Here is a 19,089-nt window from a genome sequence, read left to right as displayed (position 1 = left end):
TGCGTGTGTCTGACACGTACTCTGTGGAGTGTCTGAGACGTACTGTGAGTCTGTCTGAGATGTACTCTGAGTGTGTGTCTGAGACATACTCTGCGTGTGTGTCTGAGATGTACTCTGAGTGTGTGTCGGAGACGTACTCTGAGTGTGTGTCTGAGACGCACTCTGAGTGTGTGTCTGAGACGTACTCTGTGTGTGTGTTCTGAGACGTAGTCTGCCTGTGTCTGAGACATACTCTGTGTGTCTGAGATGTACCCCAAGTGGTTCTGTCTCAGACGTGCTCTGGTGTGCTGAGCCGTACTATGTGTGTGTGTCTGAGACATACTGTGAGTCTGTCTGATACGTACTCTGCGTGTGTGTCTGAGACGTACTCTGAGTGTGTGTCTGAGATGCACTCTGAGTGTATGTCTGAGACGTACTCTGTGTGTGTGTCTGAGACGTAGTCTGTCTGTGTCTGAGACATTGTGTGTGTGTCTGAGACGTACTCAGTGATGTGTGTCTGAGACGTACGCTGTGGTGTGTCTGAGAGGTAGTGTGTGTGTGTCTGAGACGGACTCGGTTTTTCTGAGACGTACTCTGTGTGTGTGTCTGAGACATACTCTGTGTGTGTGTGTGTCTAAGATGTACTCTGAGTGTGTGTCTGATACATAGTCTGAGTGTGTGTCTGAGACATACTCTGTGTGTGTGTCTGAGACGTACTCTGAGTTTGTGTCTAAGACTTACTCTGCATGTGTGTCTGAGACGTACTCTGTGTGGGTCTGAGACGTATTCTCTGGTGTGTGTCTCAGACGTACTCTGTGTGTGTGTCTGAGACGTACTCTGAGTGTGTGTCTGAGATGCACTCTGTGTGTGTATGTCTGAGATGTTTTGTGAGTGTGTCTGCGACGTACTCTGAGTGTGTGAGTCTGACGTACTCTGAGTGTGTGTCTGAGACGTACTCAGTGATGTGTGTCTGAGACGTACGCTGTGGTGTGTCTGAGAGGTAGTGTGTGTGTGTCTGAGACGGACTCTGTTTTTCTGAGACAGACTGTGTGTGTGTCTGAGACATACTCTGTGTGTGTGTGTGTCTAAGATGTACTCTGAGTGTGTGTCTGAGACATACTGTGTGTGTGTGTGAGATATACTCTGTGTGTGTCTAATACGTACTCTGAGTGTGTGTCTGAGATGTACTCTGAGTGTGTCTCTGAGACATACTCTCTGTGTGTGTGTGAGATATACTGTGTGTGTCTAATATGTACTCTGAGTGTGTGTCTGAGACATACTCTGTGTGTGTCTGAGACGCACTCTGCGTGTGTGTCTGAGACGTACTCTGAGTGTGTCTCTGAGACATACTCTGTGTGTCTGAGACGTACACTGTGAGTGTGTCTGAGACGTACACTGTGAGTGTGTCTGAGACGTACTCTGTGTGTGTGTCTGAGACGTACACTGTGGTGTGTCTGGGATGTACGCTCTGTGTGTGTCTGAAACGTACTCTGTGTGTGTGAGAGAGAGACGTACTCTGAGTGTGTGTCTGAGCCGTACTCTGTGTGTGTGTGTTTGAGATGTACTCCGAGTGTGTCTGAGACGTACTCTGTGTGTTTCTGAGATGTATTCAGTGTGTGTCTGAGATGTACTCTGTGTGTGTTTCTGAGACATACTCTGTGTGTCTGAGACATACTCTAAGTGCATATGTCTGAGACGTACTCTGTGTGTCTGAGACATACTCTGTGTATGTCTGAGATGTTCTGTGTGTGTCTGAGACGTACTCTAAGTGTGTTATGTCTTAGACGTACTCTCAATGTGTGTCTGAGACTTACTCTGCCTGTGTGTCTGAGACGTACTCTGTGTGTGTCTGAGATGTCCTCCGAGTGTGTCTGAGATGTCCTCTGAGTGTGTGTTTGATATGTACTGTGTCTGAGACGTACTCTGAGTGTGTCTGTGACGTACACTGTGTGTGTGTCTGAGATGTACTGTGTGTGTATGTCTGAGATGTTCTGCGAGTGTGTGTCTGAGAGATACTCTGTGTGTGAGAGATACTCTGTGTGTGAGACGTACTCTGTGCGTGTGAGACACTCTGTGTGTGTGTCTGAGATGTACTGTGAGTGCGTGTCTGAGACGTACTCTGCGTGTCTGAGACACACTCTGTGTGTGTCTGAGACGTACTCTGAGTGTGTGTCTGAGATGTACTCTGACTGTGTGTCGGAGACGTACTCTGAGTGTGTGTCTGAGAGGTACTCTATGTGTGTCAGAGACGTACTCTGTGTGTCGGAGACGTACTCTGAGTGTGTGTCTGGGACGTATTCTGAGTGTGTGTCGGAGACGTACGCTGAGTGTGTGTCTGAGACGTACTCTGTGTGTGTCTGAGACGTACTCTGCGTGTGTGTCTGAGACGTACTCTGAGTGTGTGTCGGAGACGTGCTCTTAGTGTGTGTCAGAGACGTACTCTGTGTGTCTGAGATGTACTCTGAGTGTGTGTCTGAGATGTACTCTGTGTGTCGGAGACGTACTCTATGTGTCTCTGTGACGTACTCTGAGTGTGTGAGACGCACTGTGAGTGTGTGTCTGAGACATACTCTGAGTATGTGTGTCTGAGACATACTCTGTGTGTGTGTCTGAGACATACTCTGAGTGTGCGTGTCTGAGACGCAGTCTGAGTGTATGTCTGAGACGTACTCTGAGTGTGTGTCTGACACGCACTCTGAGTGTATGTCTGAGACTTACTCTGCGTGTGTGTCTGAGACGTAGTCTGTCTGTGTCTGAGACATACTCTGTGTGTCTGAGATGTACCCCAAGTGGCCGTGTCTCAGACGTGCTCTGGTGTGCTGAGCCGTAGTATGTGTGTGTGTCTGAGACGTACTGTGAGTCTGTCTGAGATGTACTCTGAGTGTGTGTCTGAGATGTACTCTGCGTGTGTGTCTGAGGCATACTCTGCGTGTGTGTCTGAGACGTAGTCTCTGTGTGTGTCTGACATGTCCTCTGCGTGTGTGTCTGAACGTACAATGTGTGTGTGTGTCTGTGACATACTCTGTGGTGTATCTGAGACTTACTCTGTGTGTCTGAGACATATTCTGAGTTGGTGTCTGAGAGGTACTCTGTGGTGTGTCTGAGATGTACTATGAGTGTGTGTGTCTGAGAGGTACTCTGTGTGTGTGTGTCACATACTTTCTCTGTGTGTCTGAGACGTACTCTGAGTGTGTCTGAGACGTACACTGTGTGTGTGTGTCTGAGACGTACACTGTGTGTGTGTGTCTGAGAAATACTCTGAGTGTGTCTGAGACGTACTCTTTGTGTGTCTGAGAAATACTCTGTGTCTGAGACATACTCTGTGTGTGTTTCGGAGACGTACTCTGAGCATGTCGGAGACGTACTCTGTGTGTGTGTTTCTGAGACATACTCTGTGTGTCTGAGACGTACTCTTAAGTGTGGATGTCTGAGACGTACTCTGCATGTGTGTCTGAGACTTAACTCTGCGTGTGTGTCGGAGACGTGCTCTGTGTGTGTCTGCGACGTACTCTGAGTGTGTGTCGGAGACGTACTCTGCGTGTGTGTCTGAGACGTACTCTGAGTGTGTGTCTGAGACGTGCTCTTAAGTGAGTATGTCTGGGTCGTACTCTGCATGTGTGTCTGAGACTTACTCAGCGTGTGTGTCTGAGATGTACTCTGTGTGTGTCTGAGACGTACTCTGAGTGTGTGTCTGAGACTTACTCTGCGTGTGTGTCTGAGACATACTCTGAGTGTGTGTCGGAGACGTACTCTGAGTGTGTGTCGGAGACGTACTCTATGTGTGTCTGCGACGTACTCTGAGTGTGTGTCTGAGAGGTAGTGTGTGTGTGTGTCTGAGACATACTCTGCGTGTGTCTGACACGTACTCTGTGGAGTTTCTGAGACGTACTGTGAGTCTGTCTGAGATGTACTCTGAGTGTGTGTCTGAGAGGTAGTGTGTGTGTGTGTCTGAGACATACGCTGTGGTGTGTCTGAGAGGCAGTGTGTGTGTGTGTCTGAGACATACTCTGCGTGTGTCTGACACGTACTCTGTGGAGTTTCTGAGACGTACTGTGAGTCTGTCTGAGATGTACTCTGAGTGTGTGTCTGAGAGGTAGTGTGTGTGTGTGTCTGAGACATACGCTGTGGTGTGTCTGACACGTACTCTGTGGAGTTTCTGAGACGTACTGTGAGTCTGTCTGAGATGTACTCTGAGTGTGTGTCTGAGACATACTCTGAGTGTGTGTCTGCGACGTAGTCTCTGTGTGTGTGTCTGACATGTCCTCTGCGTGTGTGTCTGAACGTACAATGTGTGTGTGTGTCTGTGACATACTCTGTGGTGTATCTGAGACTTACTCTGTGTGTCTGAGACATATTCTGAGTTGGTGTCTGAGACGTGCACTGTGTGTGTGTGTCTGAGACGTACTCTGTGTGTGTGTGTCTGAGACGTACTCTGAGTGTGTCTCTGAGACGTACTCTGAGTGTGTTTCTGAGACGTACTCTGAGTGTGTGTCTGAGACGTACTCTGAGTGTGTGTCAGAGACGTACTCTATGTGTGTCTGAGATGTACTCTGAGTGTGTGTCAGAGACGTACTCTGAGTGTGTGTCTGAGACGTACTCTGAGTGTGTGTCAGAGACGTACTCAGAGTGTGTGTCTGAGATGTACTCTGAGTGTGTGTCAGAGACGTACTCAGAGTGTGTGTCTGAGATGTACTCTGAGTGTGTGTCAGAGACGTACTCTGAGTGTGTGTCTGAGACGTACTCTGAGTGTGTGTCAGAGACGTACTCAGAGTGTGTGTCTGAGATGTACTCTGAGTGTGTGTCTGAGACGTACTCTGAGTGTGTGTCTGAGACGTACTCTGAGTGTGTGTCTCAGACGTGCTCAGTGATGTGTGTCTGAGACATACGCTGTGGTGTGTCTGAGAGGCAGTGTGTGTGTGTGTCTGAGACATACTCTGCATGTGTCTGACACGTACTCTGTGGAGTTTCTGAGACGTACTGTGAGTCTGTCTGAGATGTACTCTGCGTGTGTGTCTGAGACATACTCTGAGTGTGTGTCTGCGACGTAGTCTCTGTGTGTGTCTGACATGTCCTCTGCGTGTGTGTCTGAACGTACAATGTGTGTGTGTGTCTGTGACATACTCTGTGGTGTATCTGAGACTTACTCTGTGTGTCTGAGACATATTCTGAGTTGGTGTCTGAGAGGTACTCTGTGGTGTGTCTGAGATGTACTATGAGTGTGTGTGTCTGAGAGGTACTCTGTGTGTGTGTGTCACATACTTTCTCTGTGTGTCTGAGACGTACACTGTGTGTGTGTGTCTGAGACGTGCTCTGAGTGTGTGTTGGAGACGTAGTCTTTGTGTGTCTGAGAAATACTCAGAGTGTGTCTGAGACGTACTCTGTGTATGTGTTGGAGACGTACTCTGAGTGTGTGTCTGAGAGGTACTCTGAGTGTGTGTCAGAGACGTACTCTGAGTGTGTGTCTGAGACGTACTCTGAGTGTGTGTCAGAGACGTACTCAGAGTGTGTGTCTGAGATGTACTCTGAGTGTGTGTCAGAGACGTACTCAGAGTGTGTGTCTGAGATGTACTCTGAGTGTGTGTCTGAGACGTACTCTGAGTGTGTGTCTGAGACGTACTCTGAGTGTGTGTCTCAGACGTGCTCAGTGATGTGTGTCTGAGACATACGCTGTGGTGTGTCTGAGAGGCAGTGTGTGTGTGTGTCTGAGACATACTCTGCATGTGTCTGACACGTACTCTGTGGAGTTTCTGAGACGTACTGTGAGTCTGTCTGAGATGTACTCTGCGTGTGTGTCTGAGACATACTCTGAGTGTGTGTCTGCGACGTAGTCTCTGTGTGTGTCTGACATGTCCTCTGCGTGTGTGTCTGAACGTACAATGTGTGTGTGTGTCTGTGACATACTCTGTGGTGTATCTGAGACTTACTCTGTGTGTCTGAGACATATTCTGAGTTGGTGTCTCAGAGGTACTCTGTGGTGTGTCTGAGATGTACTATGAGTGTGTGTGTCTGAGAGGTACTCTGTGTGTGTGTGTCACATACTTTCTCTGTGTGTCTGAGACGTACTCTGAGTGTGTCTGAGACGTACACTGTGTGTGTGTGTCTGAGACGTACACTGTGTGTGTGTGTCTGAGACGTACTCTGAGTGTGTGTGTCTGAGACGTACACTGTGTGTGTGTGTCTGAGAAATACTCTGAGTGTGTCTGAGACGTACTCTTTGTGTGTCTGAGAAATACTCTGTGTCTGAGACATACTCTGTGTGTGTTTCGGAGACGTACTCTGCGCATGTCGGAGACGTACTCTGTGTGTGTGTTTCTGAGACATACTCTGTGTGTGTGTCTGAGACATACTCTGAGTGTGTGTCTGAGACATACTCTGTGTGTGTGTCTGAGACATATTCTGAGTGTGTGTCTGAGACGTACTCTGTGTGTGTCTGAGATGTACTCTAAATGTGTCGGAGACGTACTCTGAGTGTGTGTCTGAGACGTACTCTGAGTGTGTCTGAGATGTACTCTGAGTGAGTGTTGGAGATGTACTCTGAGTGTGTGTCTGAGACGTGCACTGATTGTGTGTCGGAGACGTACTCTGAGTGTGTGTCTGAGACGTACTCTGAGTGTGTGTCTGAGACATACTCTGAGTGTGTGTCGGAGATGTACTCTATGTGTGTCTGAGACGTACTCTGAGTGTGTGTCTGAGACGTACTCTGCGTGTGTCTGAGATGTACTCTGAGTGTGTGTCTGAGACGTACACTGTGTGTGTGTGTCTGAGACGTACTCTGAGTGTGTGTCTGAGACGTACTCTGCGTGTGTCTGAGACGTACTCAGAGTGTGTGTCTGAGACGTACTCTGAGTGTGTGTTGGAGACGTACTCTGAGTGTGTGTCAGAGACGTACTCTATGTGTGTCTGAGACATACTCTGAGTGTGTGTCTGAGACGTACTCTGAGTGTGTGTCTGAGACGTACTCAGTGATGTGTGTCTGAGACGTGCGCTGTGGTGTGTCTGAGAGGCAGTGTGTGTGGGTGTCTGAGACATACTCTGCGTGTGTCTGACACGTACTCTGTGGAGTGTCTGAGACGTACTGTGAGTCTGTCTGAGATGTACTCTGAGTGTGTGTCTGAGACATACTCTGCGTGTGTGTCTGAGATGTACTCTGAGTGTGTGTCGGAGACGTACTCTGAGTGTGTGTCTGAGACGCACTCTGAGTGTGTGTCTGAGACGTACTCTGTGTGTGTGTTCTGAGACGTAGTCTGCCTGTGTCTGAGACATACTCTGTGTGTCTGAGATGTACCCCAAGTGGTTCTGTCTCAGACGTGCTCTGGTGTGCTGAGCCGTACTATGTGTGTGTGTCTGAGACATACTGTGAGTCTGTCTGATACGTACTCTGCGTGTGTGTCTGAGACGTACTCTGAGTGTGTGTCTGAGATGCACTCTGAGTGTATGTCTGAGACGTACTCTGTGTGTGTGTCTGAGACGTAGTCTGTCTGTGTCTGAGACATTGTGTGTGTGTCTGAGACGTACTCAGTGATGTGTGTCTGAGACGTACGCTGTGGTGTGTCTGAGAGGTAGTGTGTGTGTGTCTGAGACGGACTCGGTTTTTCTGAGACGTACTCTGTGTGTGTGTCTGAGACATACTCTGTGTGTGTGTGTGTCTAAGATGTACTCTGAGTGTGTGTCTGATACATAGTCTGAGTGTGTGTCTGAGACATACTCTGTGTGTGTGTCTGAGACGTACTCTGAGTTTGTGTCTAAGACTTACTCTGCATGTGTGTCTGAGACGTACTCTGTGTGGGTCTGAGACGTATTCTCTGGTGTGTGTCTCAGACGTACTCTGTGTGTGTGTCTGAGACGCACTCTGTGTGTGTATGTCTGAGATGTTTTGTGAGTGTGTCTGCGACGTACTCTGAGTGTGTGAGTCTGACGTACTCTGAGTGTGTGTCTGAGACGTACTCAGTGATGTGTGTCTGAGACGTACGCTGTGGTGTGTCTGAGAGGTAGTGTGTGTGTGTCTGAGACGGACTCTGTTTTTCTGAGACAGACTGTGTGTGTGTCTGAGACATACTCTGTGTGTGTGTGTGTCTAAGATGTACTCTGAGTGTGTGTCTGAGACATACTGTGTGTGTGTGTGAGATATACTCTGTGTGTGTCTAATACGTACTCTGAGTGTGTGTCTGAGATGTACTCTGAGTGTGTCTCTGAGACATACTCTCTGTGTGTGTGTGAGATATACTGTGTGTGTCTAATATGTACTCTGAGTGTGTGTCTGAGACATACTCTGTGTGTGTCTGAGACGCACTCTGCGTGTGTGTCTGAGACGTACTCTGAGTGTGTCTCTGAGACATACTCTGTGTGTCTGAGACGTACACTGTGAGTGTGTCTGAGACGTACACTGTGAGTGTGTCTGAGACGTACTCTGTGTGTGTGTCTGAGACGTACACTGTGGTGTGTCTGGGATGTACGCTCTGTGTGTGTCTGAAACGTACTCTGTGTGTGTGAGAGAGAGACGTACTCTGAGTGTGTGTCTGAGCCGTACTCTGTGTGTGTGTGTTTGAGATGTACTCCGAGTGTGTCTGAGACGTACTCTGTGTGTTTCTGAGATGTATTCAGTGTGTGTCTGAGATGTACTCTGTGTGTGTTTCTGAGACATACTCTGTGTGTCTGAGACATACTCTAAGTGCATATGTCTGAGACGTACTCTGTGTGTCTGAGACATACTCTGTGTATGTCTGAGATGTTCTGTGTGTGTCTGAGACGTACTCTAAGTGTGTTATGTCTTAGACGTACTCTCAATGTGTGTCTGAGACTTACTCTGCCTGTGTGTCTGAGACGTACTCTGTGTGTGTCTGAGATGTCCTCCGAGTGTGTCTGAGATGTCCTCTGAGTGTGTGTTTGATATGTACTGTGTCTGAGACGTACTCTGAGTGTGTCTGTGACGTACACTGTGTGTGTGTCTGAGATGTACTGTGTGTGTATGTCTGAGATGTTCTGCGAGTGTGTGTCTGAGAGATACTCTGTGTGTGAGAGATACTCTGTGTGTGAGACGTACTCTGTGCGTGTGAGACACTCTGTGTGTGTGTCTGAGATGTACTGTGAGTGCGTGTCTGAGACGTACTCTGCGTGTCTGAGACACACTCTGTGTGTGTCTGAGATGTACTCTGACTGTGTGTCTGTAACGTTCTGTGTGTGTGTGTGTGTGTGAGATACCAAAACTGTTCCAAATTTTTACTGCTCCAGCCTGCAAAATCAGTTCCTATGGTTTTGGGATCTGGTTTGACATGAGGACAGATTATTACTAACTATTTGTGGTAACCTCTGTTTTAGCTACATCTCTGCTTGAATTCTATCAAATTCATCATTCAGGTAGGGGTGGGGAATAAAACCAACTAAAAAGGCTAATACAGAGATATTAGACAGGGCTCACATGTCAGACAAACCTTTTGTCTCCCTGCTGGTTCATCTATGAAGACCACAGGAAGCTGGGGATTGTTTTTCCTTGTTAGATCTTACCCTTCCAGACTCTTCAGCTGGAACAGATTCACCCTTGGTTTTCGGCTTCTACTTACTATCACAAAATTAGCAGCATCACTTCCAGAGATTTCTTTTCACAAGCTTTATTAAACAGATACTCTTTAGACAACATGCAAAGACTTCTCCAGCCCTGGAAGTATCCTCTAGCACACACAGTCATGTTCAGTACTAAGTAAGGCACCTAGGTAAGCTCTACTCACACACAGTAACTGCTGCTGGTAACTGACAGAACCTGTGCTAACCTCTCTCACTAACGCTTTAAAGCTGGCTTAGCCTCTGCATAGTGCAGCAGCAGTGGATAATCATCTGTTCTGTCCTAGAGGGTAGTGCTGAAGGCAGTGCTGGTTTACTGGCACCTGGCTTTTGTCAGTAACAATGTGTGGATCTACAGCAGGGCCCCACAGGCACAGAGGAAGCTAAGGAGCTTAGGCACACTTCCACCCCAAGAGAAGGTGGTTTATAGCATTAAACAGCCATCTCCATTTTAATAGGTGGATGAGGATTATAATCTTCAATCTGAAAGTCTTCTGCCTTAAAGTCACTGATGTCTTCAACCTTTTGAAGAATTCTGAGCTTGGGGAAAGGTCTTGGCTCCCTCTGAAGCTGAAAGAAAAAGAAGGTTACTGAATAGAGCCAATACTGAAGGCAGAGATTTTGTGCTACATTAATTCACAGAATCACAGAATGTTAGGGGTTGGAAGGGACCTCTGAAAACCACTGAGTCCAACTCCCCTGCCAGAGCAGGGTCACCCAGGGCAGGTCACAAGGAACACATCCAGGTGAGTTTTGAAAGTCTCCAGAGAAAAAGACTCCATAACCTCTGTGGGCAGCCTGTTCCAGGGCTCACACCAAAGAAGTTTCTCCTCATGTTGAGGTGGAGCTTCCTAGGTTGGTTTGTGTCCATTTCCACTTGTCCTGTGACAGGGCACTGTGGCAATGCCAGCAATGAGCAGTGTGAGCAATCTGGCAGGGCAGGCCTAGAGCCTGACATGGAGGTAGGCCATGCTCAGCAGAAGTGCAGAGCCAGCTAGCAGTGTACCAAACAGTGCTGTGCCTGCAGCATGTAACTAGAGCAAGGCACTGGCAGCTATAAACACAGCAAGTTATCTTGGGACAACAGGACATGCACCTGCATCAACAAACCTCGTGTGCCATCAGTACTTGGACCAATAATCTACAGTAGTGTGGTGTGTGGTCACTCATAGGGAACCAATGAGTCCATGCCAACAAGGCACTCTGAGTTTATATAAGTTGTAGAAGTTCCCTTGCTAGGCACTTCTGCCTTTCCTATCCCTTCTTCTTCCATGCTATGCTTTACTGTGCTATACTCGCACCATAGGCCTGCAATACTGGAACAATAAAGGAACAATACTCAATCATATTGGTCAGCTGTATTGATTCCAATCTCCATCGTCAATAGGGCACCACTGACAGGAGCCTGGCAACCTTCTTCTTGACACCCACCCTAAAGGTATTTGTAACCACTGCTCAGAGTCCCTCTTGGGCTGCTCTTCTCCAGGCTGAACAGCCCCAGGGCTCTCAGCCTTTCTCATCAGACAGCTGTTTCAGTTCCTTCATCACCCTCATAGCCTCCATTGGATTCTCTCCAGTTTCTCCCTGTCTCTGCTGAACTGGGGAGCCCAGAACTGGACAAAATTCTCAAGATGTGGTCTGACCAGGGCAGAATAGAAGGGCAGGAGAAGCTCCCTTAACTGCTGGCCTCACTCTTCTCTAATGCACCCCATATTAGTCAGGTTACATTGTGCAGGTTTTACCTTCTCCCCCAAAAGATAAAACAACTAAACTAAAAAGCCCAATTACAGCACAGTTGGGTGGAACCTACTTCAGAATTCTGATAGGGAGCAGCAGCAGCATTTTCAAGTGGGTTCTCTGATTGTCCAAGGGCACTGCAACCATTTTCAGTTTGCAGAGCAGTTCTGGTATTTACAGATTAGATTTCTTTCAGAGAAAATTAAACTGGGGACTGTGACACTGATGTACATCAGATGTGCTGCAGTTTCTCACAGGAACATTCAGGTCCAAACCAGTGCTAAGTTCTCTGGATGATTTTGAACCATGGGGATGGTGAGGACACTCAAGAATTCATTCTAAATAAGTAACTTTCTGACAAACTACTAATTGCTTCCTGAAGAAAACACAGCCCTGTTCAGCCAGGCAGTCACCCTGATGACCTCCATGGATTGTTGTTACCCTGCTCTGAGGCACTACACAAACTTTTCATTCTGTCTGTATTAGGCAGAATGGTTTCCTAAGGCTTTGGAATGCTGAAGTCAGAAGTAGGGATAGAGATTCTGGATTTCTGCCTTGCTTCCAGAATACTACAGGGATGTACATTTCAATCATCCTGGTATTGTGCTTTTGTTTGTGACCCAAGCTGAACAGGGGTTAAGGCACCACAATTATTAGGGCAGAAATGAAAACAAAAAGCTAAACTTGCACAAAGCTATTTGTAATAGCAACACAACTTGTGGAAGGCAACCTGGGAGATAAAGGACACAAGAACAAAGAGGAGGCACTCACCTGAAGTTTGAGAGGTTCCACGTGGTTCAGGTATATGTGAGCATCTCCAAGAGTGTGTATGAACTCTCCAGGCTGAGGAGAACACAAGTGGTTTTCAGAGTCAGGTTTCAAGAAAGCAAAACATTACAATGCTTACAGCATTGATTCTTAGCATCTTGCATCTAGTGTGCAACTGCAGCTTCTGTGCTGAACTGGACACTGAGACATCCCTGCAAGCCCTGAAGGACATTCTCTTCCCACACCAGTGCACAACGAGTGAAAACCAGAACATTTTCAGTAGCTCACAAAAACATCTTTGATATCCTGCTAGGAAAATACTTCAGTAGATGAACAGAGCACTGCTCATCTGCACACCAAGATGCACAGATGGGGCAGTGACATACAACTCTTCCACTCCAACCGTGGCAAGTAGGACTTGCCAAAGCTGGTTTCAAACAGCTTGTCTTAGCCCCACCAAAGAGTACAGCCTGTGGCAGTGGAGTGTCAGACACAGGCTGAACCTCAAAGCACTTTTCAAGTAGCCAGATGAGCTCTGCAAGCTTGGAAGTTCTATGATTAGCAGCTCCTGAGTGATCTCAGGTAACTCAGGTCAATTTTGTTGGCTGTTTTACTGACCTCTGACCAGTGGAGATCAGCCCTTGGATTAAAGGTGCTAAAAACCACTCCAGCTGTGAGGAAGTGACTGAGAGGCAACAGCTCTTTTACATACATGATGTGAAACTCACCTGAGTTTCTAGTACCTTGGCCTAATCTCTTAAGCATGCCTACAACTGCTGTCAAGCCAGATTCTTCCCTACTCCCCTGTTGTAAATTCCCCTTCATGCTGCTAGCAGCAGCAGGATCAGGCCCTCAAGCCTTGCTAGTGCAATTTTGTACATGCACTAGAGCAAGAGGAGTTTTGCATACACTGAGCTGCTGTAGGCTTGCAATAAAAAACACATGCTACCAAACTGACCCACTGTGATGCTATTGTCCCATAAGGACAAGTGCTCAGCCCAGACTTCTAGGCAGCAGACTGGTACAACAGGGCAGTTTTTGACCTGCTCACTTAAAAACACCTGGAGAGACTCCTGTCTGTTGGACCTGAACTGAAGAACTCTTACACCTACCCAGGGACAACTCACATTCCATTCACACAGGCATCAACAGCATGTTCATTCTGTTTCTTCTTGGACATGACAGGAACAGACTCTCATGTTTTAGTCCTTCCCTTCTCAGACAAGATGAAGGGCAATGATGGAACAGCCTACCTTCAGGCCTGTGACATGGGCAATCATGTATGTGAGCAGTGAATAGCTGGCAATGTTGAAAGGCACTCCCAGTCCCATATCTCCAGACCTCTGGTAGAGCTGGCAAGACAATTCACCACTCTGAACATAGAACTGGCACAGGGCATGGCATGGAGGCAAAGCCATCAGAGAGATATCTAGAATTCCAGCACAGGAAAGAGAAGGGGGGGGAACAACCATAACAGCATTAGTGTGTTACACAAGGAGAAGATGCACATCCTCAGCAAGCATTCAGTGAGGCACAGCAGTGAAAATTCAACTGCACTACCACTCCCTTGCTTTTGCTCCTGTGTGACAGCAATTGCTGTCTAAACAATTCAATCTGGGTTTTGACAAGCTGGGCTATTATGAGCAGAAAAGTCAGTCAGGCATCCTACAGATCTATGCCATAATGCTGCCCAAGGCTTACAATCTTAAAGGTATCTATAGACACCTATTGAACAGAATAAAACACAAACAGAAATGCAGTGGCAACAGAAGTGTCTACACAGTGCTGCTGCACAGCAGCCAGGTTTTACTCAGCTCAGCAAGACAGTTGATTTGCCTAAAGGAAACTAAATTCCCCTAAGATTCCCTGAAGGGCCAAGTGCACCATGTCCCCTGGGGGGAGGACCTTGCTCTCCTCCCACCACAGCCTGCCTCTGCTGCTTGTTAAGGTAGAAAAGTAATAATCAATTTTCAAAAATCAGAAAGCAGAAGATCTTTTGATTGTTTATCTACACTGAAAAGTGCAAACAGTGCAAGTACAGCCTGGTGAGGAAAGCAAGCCAGGGATCTCCTGGCAGGAGGGTGTTTAACCTTACAGACAGCAGCAGCAGCAGGTGGCACCCTGGCAGACACTGGGCGACTCTCCCCCGCACAGAGCTGCAGCTGCTGAACACTCTCAGGGCACTCCTGGCAGTTTCAGAAAGCATAAGCAAGGACTGCAAATAGAACTGACTGCTGGCAGAACCTAGTTTAGCATACAGTAAGACAAAGTGCTTCTGAGCTCACTTCAAGCCTGCTGCTCAGTACCTTTGGGATTCCAGGCACACATAATGATTCTCCTGTCATCTGGATTGGTTCTGATCGTTTCAATCACTTTTTGCAACTGATCAACTCCTTGGTTGGAGTAATCTGAAAAAAGACAGCAGGTAAGATCTAAGCCAGACAGAGCCAAGCTGTAGTACTTTTCTTAAAGCAACAACCCACATCCCACTCAAAAGAGGCACTCTCTTCTCAGAATCACAGAATGTTAGGGTTTAGAAGGGACCTCCAAAGACCATCCAGTCCAAGCCCCCTGCCAGAGCAGGATTACCTAGAGCAGGTCACACAGGAGCACATCCAGGCAGGTCCTGAATATCTCCAGAGAGGGAGACTCCACAACCCCCCTGGGCAGCCTGCTCCAGGGCTCTGTCACCTCACAGGGAAAAAATCCTTCCTCCTGTTTCCATGGCACTTTCTCTGCCTCAGCTTCCACCACTGCCCCTTGTGCCTGGCATTGGGCATCCCCCAGCAGAGCCTGGCTCCAGCCTCTGGGCACTCACCCTGCACAGCTTTAGCAACAGCAAGGAGGTCACAAACATTAATGACAACCTCTGAAATTTTTACTGCAACCTGGGAAGTGATTAAAGTTACCAGCTGGCACCTCCAGACACAGCCTGCTCTGCACCTTCCTCAGTGTGCTCCAGGGCTTGTGGAATTCTCACAGTGGTATCTTCCTGTCCCTCCCCCTTGCCTCTGTGCTTTGCCCATCTTTAGCACCCCCCAAAAGTAAGACCATTCCTGTTCAGAACACTTTATTCCAAGATTGAATGACTAGACATTTTTTAAGCCCAAATAAGAAGTCTGCATGAACACACAGCCCAGGAAGCCACCTCGTCAGGCAGGGGACATCAAGTCATCTGCTCATTGCATCTCTGGGTCCTGCTGCAGTGCTCCTTCTTGGAAGCAGAAACAGAATGCTGCTGCTGAGTCAGGTGGAGGGGCAGCATTCTCTGCATGCTCAGAGGCAGTTTCTGACAGATGGGCAGAGGCATGCATCTAGCACTCACAAGGCCCTGCATGGAAACTAAATTTCCATAGCATTCAGCACCAGAAAGGGACTTTGGTCATGCATGGCATGGGACAGTAAACTTCTCTCACTGATGCTGGCAGGGTGCATTTGGGCTCTACTCCAGTTAGGTAAGAAATTAACTTGAGTTAACATTAGCATGGACTCCAGAGTAGGAGCCATTAGTTGCTGCTCACCTCTATGATGCATCCCTTGTATCAGCATGGCTGCTTAGCTCATTTGTTCTAATAACACCAGAGCAACAACAAATTGGGGTTACAGGGAGACCCAAGCTGGCAAAAGGGGCAGTCATACAGAGGGCACAGTCTCAAGCTGTGCCAGGGGAGGTTTGGGCTGATGTTAGGAAGAAATTCTTCCTAGAAAGAGATTGGCCATTGGGATGTGCTGCCTGGGGAGGTGGTGGAGTCACCATCACTGGAGGTGTTTAAGAAGAGCCTGGATGAGGCACTTGGTGCCATGGTTTAATTGATTGGATGGTGTGATGATCAGAGGGATGGAGAACCTCCCCTACGGGGACAGGCTGAGAAAGTTGGACAGTTGGGGCTGCTCAGCCTAGAGAAGGTTCCAGGGAGACCTCAGAGCTGCATTTCAGTATCTGCAGAGGACCCACCAGCAGGCTGGGGAGGGACTGTTCAGAAGGGCCTGTGAGGATAGGATGAGGGACAATGGTTTGAAACTGGAGCAGAGCAGATTTAGGTTGGACATCAGGAAGAAGCTCTGCACAGTAAGAGTGGTGAAATATTGGAACAGGTTGTCCAGGGATGTGGTTGAGGCCCTGTCCCCAGAGACATTCAAGGTTAGACTTGATGGAGTCTTGGTCATCCTGATCTAGTCAGAGATGTCCCTGCTGACTGCAGGGGTGTTGGACAAGATGCCTTTTGAGGGTCCCTTCCAACCCAATGCAATATGTGACATACTTTATACATAAGGATTCATTAGTTCTATAAACATCAGACTGCAATATACCACACTACATCTTTCAGAATAATTAGACTGAATTAACAGAGAAAATTAACTTAAGCCTCTCAAACACTGCTTATTGTAGCTGTCAGTTCACACTGGGAACAGTCCCATTCCACCCAGCCTTCCACCTGGAAGCAAGGTGTCCAAGGTCTCACCAAGCAGTCAAGACTGTATTTGTATGTGATTACCTGTGTGCATATCTTTGTATTCTGCTCCAAAGTGCCTCCACTGGAAACCATAAACTGGTCCCAAATCCCCCTCCTCTCTGGTGCTGAAACCCTGCTTATCCAGGAACTCACGGGATCCATTAGCATCCCAAATCTTCACTCCTTTGGCAGAGAGCTCTTTAGCATTTGTAGAACCCTACAACACACAGACAGTAACAAATCTACCTCCTCCTCCCAGCACAGGGGACATGCTCTGAAACAGCAGTGTGAAGCTGTGCTAGCCTGCACCACTCCTCTTCTTACAAAGGATGCACAGGCTGACTAATGCACTGTACAAAGGTCTTGCACATGGACAGAATAGAACTTAGGAGCAGCATCCCAGGATGAACTCTGAAGGGTCACCCTCTTGTTATTTAACTCAGGACTCTTCCAGCTTTGGGAATGCACAAACTACATCCTCAAGGCCACCTGTGGTGTATCATTTCACACACACATTTGCAGAGAACAAGACTTGACTTTACAGAGGGATGAAAACAGCCAAACAAAAGCTTTATGGCCAAGCTACTGTAGTGAGCTGAAGGTGTTAAAAATCCTTTCCAGAAAATGATCAGAGAAATCTCACCGAGTTCTGCAATATGTGCAGACCAGAGCCCTCAAAAGCCCACACAGAGACAGTTCTGTTGGGGGAGCATCTAGCCTTTTGTACTTGGAAAACAGTGACTGACAGGAATGAATGTGTTTGAGTCCTGCCATCTAGCAAAAGGTTAGGCACTTTCCATCCTTGTACAATGCTGCAGTTCATGAAGAAACATTTGCATCACTATCTACAGTTCAATTTTCATACTCTAACTACAGCTGTCAGCTCTATTAGCTCTCAGGGGGTTGCTACTAAAAACCCTAGTGTTACACCACTCCACCTCTGCTTCCAAGCTGCTTGTTTCTGTTCAGAACAAGCTATCTCAACATTAAAAAGCAGATCATTAAATAGCCTACAATCTACTTCATATCATCACTTCTTATCCAAATACTACTAAAAGACTGTACTAGGCTTTACAACTGGAGCAGAGTCGAACTGGCAAACACTCTATTTCAGACTATTTCCCTTCAAAAGAAAGAGAAGGAAAACTCTTCCGATTGCTAACGATGACACTGTCTCCACTAAAATGCAAATAACAGCTTCAAGATAATGGCCTTCCAACATCTGTCACCTCCATTACATGGTTGCACCTCCTCTGTTCTGCCGAACGGAATCCCCTGCAGTCGGCACAAACACCTTGACCCACTGCACTCTGCTGACACTGCTCCCAGGCACCCTCCCCCAAGGCACCCAAATACCGAACCTTGATGAACCACAGCAGCTCCTCCAGCACTCCTTTCCAGAACACTCTCTTTGTCGTGAGCAGTGGAAACTGATCTGGAAGAGAGTTTCAGAGTGTCAGACGCGACCAGCGGCTTGCCGGCACGTCACGACTGAGAGGGCAATGCTGTCACCGGGTACACTGATGCCAAGGCAGACTCGTTTCCTGGGCAGGGGGGAAGATGAACTACCTGCGTGGCCGCGGGTGAGCTCCACCGCGGGGACACTGCAGCGCACGTTTGAACCTGTGTGCAGGCACTCGCAGCAGGAACCCAGGGCTACAGACGAGTTTATTTCACAACCGTTCTTCCTACTACGGTTGAACGGCAGGAGGGCCCGGCACGGGCTGTATGAAGATCTAATCCTGTTCTTTATGGGGCCACCGCCATGGGGCTGGCCGAGGCCTGGCCGGGAGAGAGGAGGGGCCCGAGCCGCCGCAGGCTGGTGGCCAGGGAGAGGGCCAAGGGGCCTCAGGAGGGGGCTCCGAGTCCCTGAGCGCAGTCAGGCCTCGGTCTCCGTCGGTGCGGGGAGGAGATGGCTTCCTGCCCCCCGCGGCGCCGGGCACGGCTGGGGCCAAGGGGGGCATGGGGCAGGGGCCGCGGGCCGCAGTGGTGCCGACCTCTTAGGCTGTACCGCGCCTGCATGCCGAAGACGGAGATGGTGCCGGTGCCGGTGCGATCCTCCTTGCGGTGGCCGTGCTGCAGGATGTGCTGGACCTGCCGCAGGTACTGGAGCTCTGCGGGCTCCGGGCCGGCGCTCGGCAGCTCCCCGTCGGCAGGCATGTCGTGCGGGAGGCGGCGAGGCGGCAAGCTGCGGGCCCGCCCGGGCACCCTCCTCCCGCCCGCTGCCGCTGCCGCTGCCGCGGTTCCCGCCAAGCGCCACCGAGGGCGCGCGAGCAGGACGACACCGCCCCCTGCCTCCCTCATTGGCTGCCGTTCCGCCCAGGGCCCCTCGGCGCTGCGCTTCGTGGCTGCCAGCTCCTCCCCTTTCTGGCCGCCTCCGTGGCCCCGCCGGGCAGGCCTGCGGGGGCCCTGAGCGCCACAGCGAGGCTTCAGCTGTCGTGTCCATGTCGCGGCGTGGAGGCGCAGGGCTGCTGGGGGCCGCTGCCCGCTCCTCTGCTGCCCTTGGCAGCCTCCCGCTGGAAGGCCTCCATAGCTCCTGCTCTGGCCCCGCGGCCCAGTCCCTGGGCAAGGTGTGCTCCGCGCCACGGGGCCTGTC

General features: G+C 49.0%; 1 protein-coding gene across 1 annotated transcript; it reads right to left on the bottom strand.

Moving 5' to 3' along the window:
- Window positions 1-9,930: 9,930 nt before the first annotated feature.
- On the bottom strand, window positions 9,931-18,718 carry TYMS (thymidylate synthetase). Its single transcript, XM_009904027.2, has 7 exons — window positions 18,491-18,718; window positions 17,855-17,928; window positions 16,536-16,710; window positions 14,346-14,447; window positions 13,293-13,468; window positions 12,043-12,114; window positions 9,931-10,104 (listed from the first exon to the last, which is right to left on the bottom strand). The coding sequence occupies exons 1-7, from the start codon at window positions 18,651-18,653 to the stop codon at window positions 9,967-9,969; spliced, it is 900 nt and encodes a 299-aa protein (XP_009902329.2). The 5' UTR covers window positions 18,654-18,718; the 3' UTR covers window positions 9,931-9,966.
- Between the last annotated feature and the right edge of the window lie 371 nt (window positions 18,719-19,089).

Source organism: Dryobates pubescens, chromosome 3 (assembly GCF_014839835.1).
Source record: "Dryobates pubescens isolate bDryPub1 chromosome 3, bDryPub1.pri, whole genome shotgun sequence".
Classification (NCBI taxonomy): Eukaryota; Metazoa; Chordata; class Aves; order Piciformes; family Picidae; genus Dryobates; species Dryobates pubescens.
This window is presented reverse-complemented; position numbering and strand designations above follow the sequence as displayed.

Bases quoted from the DNA above. Each gene is read 5' to 3' on its own strand.
- TYMS (XM_009904027.2), bottom strand. From the start codon at position 18,653: ATGCCTGCCGACGGGGAGCTGCCGAGCGCCGGCCCGGAGCCCGCAGAG. The intron at 17,929-18,490 runs GTCGGCACCACT...ACTCTCTTCCAG, and splicing joins GGCGCGGTACAGCCTAAGAG to ATCAGTTTCCACTGCTCACG. The intron at 16,711-17,854 runs GTTCGGTATTTG...TGTGTGTTGTAG, and splicing joins AGCTGCTGTGGTTCATCAAG to GGTTCTACAAATGCTAAAGA.